General features: G+C 26.8%; 2 protein-coding genes across 5 annotated transcripts; one reads left to right on the top strand and one right to left on the bottom strand.

The window, feature by feature from the left end:
- The first annotated feature begins 1,318 nt into the window (after positions 1-1,318).
- On the top strand, positions 1,319-8,359 carry LOC112602297 (sodium channel protein para-like). Of its 4 annotated transcripts, none has more exons than XM_025350301.1 (13): positions 1,319-1,472; positions 1,546-1,756; positions 2,030-2,160; positions 2,219-2,505; positions 3,442-3,615; positions 3,828-3,950; positions 5,344-5,466; positions 5,545-5,742; positions 5,852-5,996; positions 6,401-6,504; positions 6,586-6,856; positions 6,931-7,235; positions 7,360-8,359. In XM_025350301.1, exons 1-13 carry the CDS (start codon positions 1,454-1,456, stop codon positions 8,149-8,151), a joined length of 2,883 nt encoding a protein of 960 aa, XP_025206086.1. In that variant the 5' UTR covers positions 1,319-1,453; the 3' UTR covers positions 8,152-8,359. The 4 variants fall into 4 exon arrangements, with proteins under 4 accessions (XP_025206086.1, XP_025206087.1, XP_025206088.1 ...); XM_025350302.1 differs by lacking the exon at positions 3,828-3,950 and adding an exon at positions 4,499-4,621 and having other exon boundaries at positions 1,454-1,472; positions 2,225-2,505; positions 7,360-8,151; XM_025350303.1 differs by having other exon boundaries at positions 1,454-1,472; positions 2,225-2,505; positions 7,360-8,151.
- A 2,593-nt stretch (positions 8,360-10,952) lies between these two features.
- Positions 10,953-11,372, bottom strand: LOC112602296. Its single transcript, XM_025350299.1, has 2 exons — positions 11,185-11,372; positions 10,953-11,130 (listed from the first exon to the last, which is right to left on the bottom strand). Exons 1-2 carry the CDS (start codon positions 11,370-11,372, stop codon positions 10,953-10,955), a joined length of 366 nt encoding a protein of 121 aa, XP_025206084.1.
- Positions 11,373-12,330: the final 958 nt, after the last annotated feature.

Here is a 12,330-nt window from a genome sequence, read left to right as displayed (position 1 = left end):
CAACTGTTTTAAGCTGCAGTAAAGAAATTAAAAGGTTAGTTTGTAAACTATGTACCCTTCTATTTAAATGTAACCTTCAGAAATGAAACATATTATGTTTATAATCTTAATTTTTTAAAAAAAACAGTAATAATATTAATATTTCGTCTTTATTCATTAATTTTATTTTGAATTAACATTTTTTTTTTTTTTTTACCTTATCGCAATTTTTTTTTTTATAATTTATGTCATAAGTATATTTTGATTTTTATATATGTTAGAAGGTTATGATGAAGATTATTTTTAATATTTCAATGCAGGTGGCATGTAATGCGTATATTTTATCAATTGTTTTTGTTAACCAGATTTTTGTCGTTAATTATTGTCGCTTGTGAAGAGCAGTTGTATCAATTTTTAATCCAAACCATTGTTAGTTTGAGTTTGACTGCCAATCGCCGTGTAAACAAAGAGTAATACTTTAAGTTATACCTCAAATTTATATTATTGCAAAATAAAACAAATCCACTGACCACTATCTATTTAAAATTCATTAAATTACACTTATTAATATACACCAAAAATTACTTATTAGTCCTAACTGATCTATCATTTATCATTAATTTTATTCCTCTATAAAATATGAAATATTCATAGAACAATTATTCTAGAAGAATTTTATACAAAAAAAGTATATTTGATATTATATATAACATAGTTAAATTTTATAATTATCATATTAATATTATTACGTGTGTAATAATTATTCTTAGTTAAAGTAATAGACAATAATAAATTTCAAAATAATTTAATTTAATAGAAAATACAAAATGTAAAATTTTTTGGACAGCTATTATATTATGTTTTATAGCAACATAATATTTATACATGTATAAAATGTATATAATAATGGAAAAAAAAATCATTTTTTTTAAATATTTTACAATGAATTATATATAAATAGGTATATGTCGACTTATTTAATACGTAGAATAGTTTAACCAATTTTAAAAAATATTATAGACTTTTAGTAATAGTACGATATTTAAATGTAAATACGGTTAAACTGATGTTTAAAAATGGAGCGTAGACATGCACTGCTTGTGGATAAAATATAAAACATAATACCTACAGGTTTTATTTTTATTAAATCGTTAACTTGTAAATTTCTAAAATATTTACAATTAAATTGTTAAAGCTAAGTCTAAAATAAAATAAAATATAAACATAATATTTTATTTTATTATTAAATTTAAAGGAAGTGAATGTGTTCTATGAGCGCTCCTATGACGCCTTTGAGTAACGATAAAATCAATAACATGGACTCCAGTTTGAGTTACAATGTAGGTTAACTCTCGTGTTATTTACATTATTTCTAACATATGATATTTTAATTTGTTTATCAATCGAAATAGTAATGTAAACGTTTAAGTTATTATTATAGTATAGTAGAGTGGTCAATAAAATATAGTTGGAGATGAGTGTGTACAGTAGTGGTAAATATTTATTTATAAAAAACGTGTGATATTTGTATAGTATGATATTAAAAATATTTATTTTTATGTTCAGAGGAGCTTCTGGATGCTGGAATTATTTATCGCAATAAAAAAGAACAACTAGATGTGACTATAGGCGATGGAATGGAGTTACTCATACGCGGAGAAAAAAATAAGAAAAAAAAGCCACCGGCGAGTAGTTCGTATAATTCGTTTGGAATGCATCAAAGCAGTACTGACGAGAACTATTACCTAAAAGATAAATATGAATACGACACAAGAAGGTAATATTCTATTTTTTTATACAAATTTAACATTTTTCGGAATAATTAATGAAAAAATATTTATAAAATAAGTTTCATTTCTATAACATAGTATTACGAAGTAATACTTTTTTTTTTAATTTTGTTCAAATCTACCTTGTTTTTTTTTTTTTTTTTAGGTTGTAAATCATTATTATTTAATAATCGTCATTATATAATAATTTAATCTCAGTTTATATCTATTTAAATGTTTTCATAAAACATTGGATAACAATGATCTTGTTGTTTTAATAGTACTAAATCTTACGGGAGTCACGAGCACGATCCTTACGATAGTGAGAGTCATAGAGGAAGTAAAAGAAGCTTACATAATACTGAGGAAAAAAAAGATCCTATCAAGGAAGACATTGAAATAAACCAAGACAGTGTGTAGTATTTGATGTTCAAGACATTATATTATAAATAAAGTTTAAAATGTTTAAGTTTTAGGCGGCGGTCTTGACGGAATTGCTGCAGAAGAAATTAATGATGACGAATACAAAGAACAAGGACCTGTTGAAATGGTAGAAGACATATTCGAAGAAGAAGAATATCCTGAAGACTGTTTTCCACCAAATTGTTATAAAAAATTTCCATTTTTAGCTGGCGATGATGAAACGCCATTTTGGTTAGGGTGGGGACAGCTCAGACTGAAAACATTTCAACTTATAGAAAACAAATATTTCGAAACTGCTGTGATCACTATGATTTTGCTTAGCAGTTTGGCGTTGGTACGTATACCAATATTACTAAAAAATAATATAAATACTCTAAATATTTTTCTAATGAATACATTGTAAAAATTAAAAAGTCACATATTTGATCCAGTGTTCAATATAAGTTTCCAAGAAGAGCGTACTTTATTTAATTAATTAATAGAACAATACTAATAACGTTGATATCTATGTTACTCGCTTAATCATAAAAATAAGTAATTAATATAAAGGAAATTAGCATAAAAATAAACTTAATATGTCACGTTATTTACTAAATATAATATTTAACAACACTATCAATATATAAATACGTTTAAATGAATTCCTTGGTAAATGGTAATATACAAATCAGCTCAATTAAGACACCTAAAATATTAAATAATTAAAAAGTTAGAACAAGAATATAATGAACATAATATTATAATATTATTATTATTATATTATTATAATAATAATATTATTATTATGAACTGTATAAATATAAAAAATGTATTGCATTGATCAAGATGTCATGAATTATTTTTAAATAAATAACTAAAAAATAAATAAATAATAATAATACTTTATATATATATATATATATATATATATGTATATACATTTGTAGTTGTGACATTTCTAATAAACTGTTAACTAGCAGTGGTGAATATTTATGTTGCAATTTTCGGTGAACGTTAATAAAATATTTTTATTTATTGACCAAATTAAAAGTGAATCTTCCTAATTAATATTGACCGTTCCGAATTTGATTCAAATACAGTATCTTAAAATGTCTCATTAAAATTTTTGTTTCTAAAACTTAATAACTCTTAAAATTACTTTTATTTTATAATAATAGCTTCATTATGGGTTTTAATAAAATGGGATATTTTTCTTAAAATACTTACTGGGAATAAGACTTAGTAATTAACTTGAAACAGTTATTAAAAATTAAAATAAAAAAACCCACAGGCTCTAGAAGATGTACACCTTCAGCATCGACCGGTTTTACAAGACATTTTGTATTACATGGATCGGATATTCACTGTTATATTCTTTTTGGAGATGTTGATCAAGTGGTTGGCGTTGGGTTTCCGAAATTATTTTACAAACGCCTGGTGTTGGCTGGATTTCATAATTGTTATGGTAAAACAAAATATTCTTATTGATTTATTACAGTTACCTTACTCTCTAAACTTTAATTAATATTTTAATATTCTTGGAAATTTATAAAAAAAAAAAAAAAAAAAAATGTGTAATAATTTTGAGCCAAATTTTCGAGAGGAAAATTATTACTGTCGTCACTGTTCTGCGCCATGGTTTTTGTACTCATTGGACACTATAATATTATCTTGTAGTTGTCATTAGTTAACTTGGCAGCAATATGGTTTGGGGCGGCAGACATACCAGCGTTCAGGTCAATGAGGACTCTTCGGGCTTTAAGACCCCTAAGAGCGGTATCTCGTTGGGAGGGTATGAGAGTAAGTACGAGCTGTCGGAAAATTTGTGATGTGGACATTTATATACTCACTATCTGTGTTATTTTCTTTCATTGTGTATAAATTTATATATATATATATATTAAATATTTATATATATATGTAATGCATTTGTTCTACTTTTTCTTTTATATGGCTACAATAACTAAGTACAAAGCCACAAAAGCTGCTACACGATGTTAAATTAATATTTGACTTGCAGTGATTTTTTGCCTGGGATGCGATTTTGTGTGCGTATGCGTGTGCATTTGTTTCGTTGCGAAATCGGCCGTCAGGATAGCTGTTATTAAACTAATCAGAAATAATACTATGAGCAACCGTTAGATTTGTTTATGAATATTATTAAATGAATAATTATTTTAAATCGTTCAAAGGCTGACTGGAGGATGCTCTATGTTGAATTTGATATAGAAACTTTATTATTTCTATGCCCGTACATATTTATAAACAAGAAAATCACAGCTAAATAACATTATTTTTTTTTTGGCTCTACCATTGTAATGCGTACTCTATGGCTCTACTTCACACAGGTTTCTCTGATAAATTTTGTTGCTGCCTTGTTGGGAGCCAGTGGAGTCCAAGCTTTCAAAACTATGCGAACTCTAAGAGCTTTGCGGCCACTGCGAGCTATGGCTAGAATGCAGGGTATGAGGGTACGTGATCGACAATATATAATAATGAAATACAGTTTTAAAATCCAATATTATTTTTATTGTTTATATCTATAAAATATACATATTATATTATTATACATTTTAGTTTCGGTATTTTTCTCCAAACGCTATACTAGAACATTTAGATGTGATAAAATTATATTTTACTATCAAATTCGTAAAATGTTCGCAACACTGTAGTGCTCGAGAAAATTAATTAATTTTATTTTTTTAAACGTTATTAATAGGTTGAATATATCGTTGTTATTATTATTTTTTATCAATTTGTAATATGAATCATATTATTATTGAACTCTTGATCATATATCATTATTAGGTATGGTAACATATTAAAATGTTGTTATTATGTATACATATAGCTAGTTATATTGTGTATGTGATCTACGCCCATTAAGAATTATATAGGTATAGTTATTTTGATGTGCGCAGATATTTAAAACAACTATTATATACTCGTATAGAATTGGCTGTCAATCTATTTAGATGAAGACCCGCATACCCTTTGTGCTATTTATTGTAGTTTCGCACCGTTTGGCTTGCGAGTATGCTGTGTGATTGACATCCTTGCATGGTATTATGGTTTATACTGTATTTTATTACTATTTACAGCATGATAAATAATTAAAATTTAAATTAGTTTTTTTTTTTTATAGTATCTTTACTTTTATCTTATTTGTGTTTATATTATTATATTATACCAGGTGGTGGTTAACGCTTTAGTACAGGCCATTCCTAGTATTTTCAACGTGTTACTGGTGTGTCTGATATTTTGGCTGATTTTTGCTATAATGGGTGTACAACTTTTCGCCGGAAAATATTATAAGGTAATAGAAAAGTGGTATTTTAATTAAAAATGTATCTGTTGATATTTTCAATATATACCACCAGACATATTTTTACAGTGTGTTGATCCTAAAGACGGGAAAATGTTGAACCACGAAATTATACCGGACAAAAATGTCTGTATAGCCGAGAATTACAAATGGGAAAATTCTAAAATGAACTTTGATCACGTAGGGAACGCGTATCTTTGCCTTTTTCAAGTGGCTACTTTCAATGGATGGATGGAAATAATGAGAGATGCTGTAGATTCAAGAGACGTAAGTGCATAGAAATTCATAAATAAATAGTTATATACATAAATATTGGTATAATAATATTATATAAATGTCTAAAACACTCAATGTATTATAAATTTATGTTTTTCAGACGCACGGGAAACAGCCAATTCGTGAAATTAATAATTATATGTATTTTTATTTTGTATTTTTTATTATTTTTGGTTCATTTTTCACTCTTAATTTGTTTATTGGTGTGATCATCGACAATTTTAACGAACAGAAGAAAAAAACAGGTGAATTATGATAAACATAATATAATCTATGAGTATTAGTTATTATTTTAAATAACCTTAGACATATTGGGAATAATCATAACTATATGGGCTATAATTTTAAGTATAATATTATGTTCATGTTCCAAACTACGAACTTTTGATTAAGCTAAAGAAAAAGAAGTTTAAGAAATATGCGATTAAGATTTATTCATTTTTAATTATGATTAATAATTATAAAATATTACAATAGTTCTCAATATGTTTCGTATACTTTAAAAAAACTATACATTTTATATTTAACTGTATACATTTTTTTTTTTTTTTTTTAAGTTATTAGCTATTATTCTATTAATTTATTTTAATTTTGCTTTTTTCTGTGCTAAAATATAATAAATTTAAAATTAAGCCTGATGAAATTTCAGGAGCTTCTCTTGAAATGTTTATGACAGAGGACCAAAAGAAATATTATAATGCTATGAAAAAAATGAGTTCCAAAAAACCGCTTAAAGCAATTCCAAGACCTAGGGTTAGTTGCAGAATTACTACTATAATTTTATTGTTTTACTATATTTATATTAGTTAAACTAAAATTTTTAATTTATTTTAGTGGCGTCCACAATCTATTGTCTTCCAAATCGTAACGGACAAAAAGTTTGACATGTTAATCATGTTGTTCATCGGTCTTAACATGTTGACTATGACACTTGACCATTACCAACAGACCAAACTGTTTACTGATGTATTAGAACGTCTTAACCAAATATTTATTGCTATATTTTCAACTGAATGTCTACTGAAAATATTCGCATTGCGATATTATTATTTCAAAGAACCGTGGAACTTATTCGACTTCGTAGTCGTTATACTTTCCTTAGCGGGTACGTATTGAAATAATAATAATAATATATTACATATAATTTCCTTATCATAATACTTAATTAAACTTCTACAGGTTTGGTGTTAAGTGATTTGATTTCCAAGTATTTTGTGTCACCAACGCTCCTTCGAGTGGTCAGAGTAGCTAAGGTGGGCCGAGTGTTGCGTTTGGTAAAAGGAGCAAAAGGCATTAGAACTCTATTGTTTGCTTTAGCCATGTCACTCCCAGCGTTATTCAACATATGTTTGTTACTATTTCTCGTTATGTTCATATTTGCTATATTTGGTATGTCATTTTTCATGAACGTAGATAGCCACGGAGGTTTGGACGATGATTACAATTTCCGTACCTTCGGGCAATCAATGATACTTTTATTCATGGTAAGCCATCAATCAGTCATATAAATGTCATGTCTAACGACAATAGTGATTCAATAGTATTTTTATATGCAATGACATAATATAGTTTGGTCAGATTTCTTATTAGTTAAATAAATATTTTCAGCTGTCTACGTCTTCCGGTTGGGATGCTGTACTGGATGGTATAACGAACGAGGAAAATTGTGATAAGCCAAATTTAGAGATGGGTATCACGGGCAGTTGTGGTAGTAGTGCTGTGGGCACGGCATTTTTGCTTTCGTACCTGGTGATTAACTTTCTCATCGTCATAAACATGTACATTGCGGTCATCTTGGAGAACTATTCACAGGCCACGGAGGACGTGCAGGAAGGTCTTACGGATGACGATTACGACATGTACTACGAGATATGGCAGCATTTCGACCCTAATGGTACGAGATATATTCGATACGACCAGCTGTCAGACTTCTTAGATATTTTGGAACCACCGTTGAAGATCCACAAACCAAACAAGTACAAGATCGTGTCCATGGACATACCGATTTGCAAAGGCGACCTAATTTACTGTGTAGACATACTGGACGCGTTGACCAAGGACTTCTTCGCGAGGAAAGGCAATCCCATCATCGAGACCGTGGCCGAGATCGGAGAGATGCAAACGCGACCGGAAGAGGCTGATTACGAGCCCATTAGCTCATCTTTGTGGCGTATGCGCGAAGTTTATTGCGCAATGATCATACAGAAATCGTGGCGCAAGTACGTGGCCGCCGCTAAACAGAAGTCGGCGGACGAAGACCGGAGTGATGGCGCTGCTTCGCCGGATGGTCGTGAAACCGCCGTGTTAGTCGAGAGCGATGGTTTTGTCACCAAAAACGGTCACAAGGTTGTTATTCACTCGAGATCATCGTCAAAAAGCTCAAGACTCGCCGATGTTTAAAACACGACACGATACGTCCGTATTGCGAAAACAATGTATTTTGTACGTTATTATTATTATTATTATTATTATTATTGATATTATTTATATAATGTATTTATTACGATTATTATGGCAACATTTGCGATTGGAGCTTTATTTTATAAAATGATATTGTTATATTCTTGATTTTCACTTAAATTTTTAACACTCTTATAATATTACTATTGGCCAACTGCTGTGATATATATATATGTATATATATATATATATATATATATATATATATATATATATATATATATAAATAAATATATTTTATAATTTGTAGTATTTAAGGTTTACACGAGAGCTTAAAATGATTATTAAGTGATATTATTGTTCGTTTATTAATGATGTTATTTGTTTCCCTATGCATAGTGGTTTGTAGCCAGCAATGAAGTTAAACTATTTAAATAAAACTTCACGGCTTATACACACTAGGTTAAAATACTTGTATTTTTGTTATTATTATGTTTATTATTTTTAAATTTTGTAATTTTATTAATGTAAAGTTTTTAATAATGTTTAAAAATGGAACGTAGACATGCACTGTCTCTGGATAAATTATAAAATATACCTACAAGTTTTATTTTTATTAAACAATTAACTTGTAAATTTTTAAAATATTTACATGTACATTTTTAATTATTAGAACCAAGTCAAAAACGAAAAAAAAATATAAACATAATATTTAAATTTATCATTAAATTTTTATAGTTTCGTTTCGCACACTAAATAAGCAACACGTATGTTTCGATCTCGCATTTGGCAAATAGTGCTGTACAAGTTACTATAATTTTTTGTTTATGACTACAATGCAAGCCGTGATCTGTCGGACGGTAAGTTTTTATAAACAAATATATTTTAAGTGGGTCACACTCAAACTGACCGAATGGCATAGTGTATGAAAATATGGATGTCGGTACAAATCCACCGATGCTAGTATTTGATATTTGGACACAATTATTAAACAGTAATGAGAGTTTGAAACATATAGTAACGGAATCGCGATTAAACAATGAGAAATTACAATTTCAGAATTCTGAAATAACTACTGGGAGCCTTAAAGAAATTTTGAGACCTCTTAAAAAAACAATCAAATGGACAAACGAATTAGCGAGAACTTCTGTAAAAATCCACAAACCACCTTTAATAACAATATGTGTGTATATAATTTTAAACAATTAATGATTAGTTTAAAACTCAAAGAAACTGAAGGACATGAACAACAAATGATAATATTGGCTAATGGTAATATTAAAATAGCAAAAGGTAACGAATATTAGTTTAATTAGTGGAGTAAAATGCAATTTTTTTAAACTATATGTTGTCATTTTTAATTTCTTATATAATCTTGGAAATTTGTTGGTGATAATAGGTAAGTGAAACACTTGCCTATAATTTTTAGTTTATAGTTATTATATTTTACCATTTTTTTTAAACATTTTTTCTTGTTGAATTAAAATAATATAATAATACAAATACGGTCATCCGATGAAGGGCTGATAAATACTATGTGGCATGATGCTGAAATGATAACAAACAAAGTACCAATGTTTTTATCAATAAATTACTAACATTTCTTAAACATTTCAATACTTACAAATAGCTTAAATAGTCTAAATATTTAAACGTGTTTATTGGGTCTAGGAAAATATAATTTTAGTGCTATGTTTTAAGTTTTTACAGTTAATACTTTTTGAATAGCAACAAACTGAAATTGTTTGATGAAAAAACTTTATTTTATGTGTGAATATTCAATTTTACAAAATTTAAATTTTAAATGTCATTTTTCTATCTTATATATTAATAATAAGCAATTTATGTGTGTAGGTTTATAAAATCCACAGAAATTCTCCACATTGATCGCTCTTTAATTTGGTACATAGGCGAGAATTTACACTTTTTAGGTCAATTTTTAAATTTTGTATTTTTAACAGAGACTTATAAAAGTTTTTATTTGTGCAATATAAACGAACCTTTTTTTGTAGATGTATGATTTCTATTGATAACATAAATTAAAATCATTTTTAAAATTATGTATAATGCTATACCTATATCTTATATTTGGTCAAAATAATTAATGTTGTGTTAAAAATATGAGTAGCTTACATTCATTAAAGTTTAAGACAGGGTAAATACACTGTAACTATTTTATGTGTCACAAGAAATAGCGCGCAGGATCAGTTATAATTAATAATTATTTACCTAACATATAAAATCTAAAATCTAAAACGGATGATATTTATAAAAATCTACAGTTTTCAAACCGATTTTTATAAATTAACCATGAATAGTTTTTTAGTAAGATCTTCAGTATTCTTTCTATTTTTTATTGTATATTTTTTATTTTTAGCACATATCTACATTTTAAATATAAATGACTTTATAATAAATTTAGATTTTTTTATCTGTTTTGCAGTTAATAAAATAGTTATTACGATTGGATATAATTTTAGACCTTTAATTTATACTTGATCAAAATGGCCCGAAAAACTGTGTTATAATATGTATAATTTACATAATATTTTAACGAAGTTTAAGAAGGAATAAATCCATAAGCATTTAATTAGTATCGGACAACATAGTTCAGAATAAGCTCAAAAAAAATATTTGTTTAATGAGCGAATGAAACTCCACTTTTTTTTTTAATCGAAGAAAACTAATCGAAACATTTTTGTATGATAAGCTTTCTTAAAAAAAAAAAAACTGTACTTGTATTCGTTTGTTCAAAAATTTTATTTGCGTATTTCGTTTATAATGTATGAAAGATGTTTTAATTATGATTTATGTTGTTGCCGTTTTGAAATTTGTTTATTTGATACTTTTTTAACACGTATTTTGTGGTTTTCATCGATTTCTTTCAATAATTTAATTACTGCACAATTTAATCCCATAAGAAATTGTTCTGATGGCGCAGGAACATTTTTATATGAATTTTTTAAAAAAGTCATGTTTCTATAACCAAATGTATAAATCTATTAAACATCATTTCTGACTTTTATTACCTACCTGATATGAATACAACTGTCATCTTCTGGATTGGACGGTAGTTCATATTGAACTGTAGATGTAGAAGCCATATTGTAGTCATAATTAGCCACAAATGATGTACCTGGTTGTTGTGTTTTTGAGTTATTAAATTTAATGGTTCTTTTATTTTGACAAAAAGAACATTTATTTTTATTAGACGATGACATGGTCATCATTAAATAAAAAATATTCTCAAAATGATCGACGATTTGGTTTTTATTTCATTTAGTTTTTAATAATACTTATTAGAGTAAAATATATAAATATTAATAGTCATTACAAATATTTGTATGATGTAAAATATTTATATAATGTAACTATAGTAACTTGAAAAAAAAAACTATTATTTGTTCATTTGAATTATGATTATAAACCTACGTCTTACAATAATTGAATAGACGCAAGAACTTATCAGTAAATTTTAAGCTTTCATAAATCCATTCCTTGCCCTTCTTATTACAATCCTAGTAGAATTTGAAATACAAAATTACAAAAACCACTCTGACCTCTAAATAATTATAACCATAATAAACTCACGTCAAAGTGTTATAACTGGTTAATGTATCCATCGTGTGTAAATAAATATATATTTTTTTCTTATTGTACTATGTGTAGCTTATATGATTATCTGAATAAAAGAAAAAATTTAATATTTATTAAGTTTTAAAAGTAATTGCAGTTTATATGACAGTTGACAAATATAGAATGTTATTAAGAATTTTCTACAGAAGAGCTTCAAATATATTCATCCGAAATTAAAAATAGATAAGAAAATTGTGTAATAATAATTTATAACCATTAAATTAATGGTAGTTTGAATTGATGAACAATTTTATGATTTAATTGTATCATTATTGTCGTTTAATTATATTAACAATAAATATTTTACTGAGTGGAATATTCATATGTTTTGTAGTTTTATATATCGTGTTTAAAAGTATGTATATGAACAATATTGGCAATAAATTGGTTAATACTAAATTGTGAATGTTATACATTATAATATTTATAATATACGTAAATATAATATATGAAAATCTACGTATGGATCAAGTAGAGGGTTAAAAAAAACACATTTTTTTTCTCAATTTTTTTTATTAAAGAGACAAACAAATTATTGCAAAA

The sequence above is a fragment of the Melanaphis sacchari genome, unplaced genomic scaffold (genome assembly GCF_002803265.2).
Source record: "Melanaphis sacchari strain LSU unplaced genomic scaffold, SCAv2.0 Contig85_pilon_pilon, whole genome shotgun sequence".
Classification (NCBI taxonomy): Eukaryota; Metazoa; Arthropoda; class Insecta; order Hemiptera; family Aphididae; genus Melanaphis; species Melanaphis sacchari.
The sequence above is the reverse complement of the archived record's forward strand: the minus strand, read 5'-3'. Positions and strand labels throughout refer to the sequence as shown.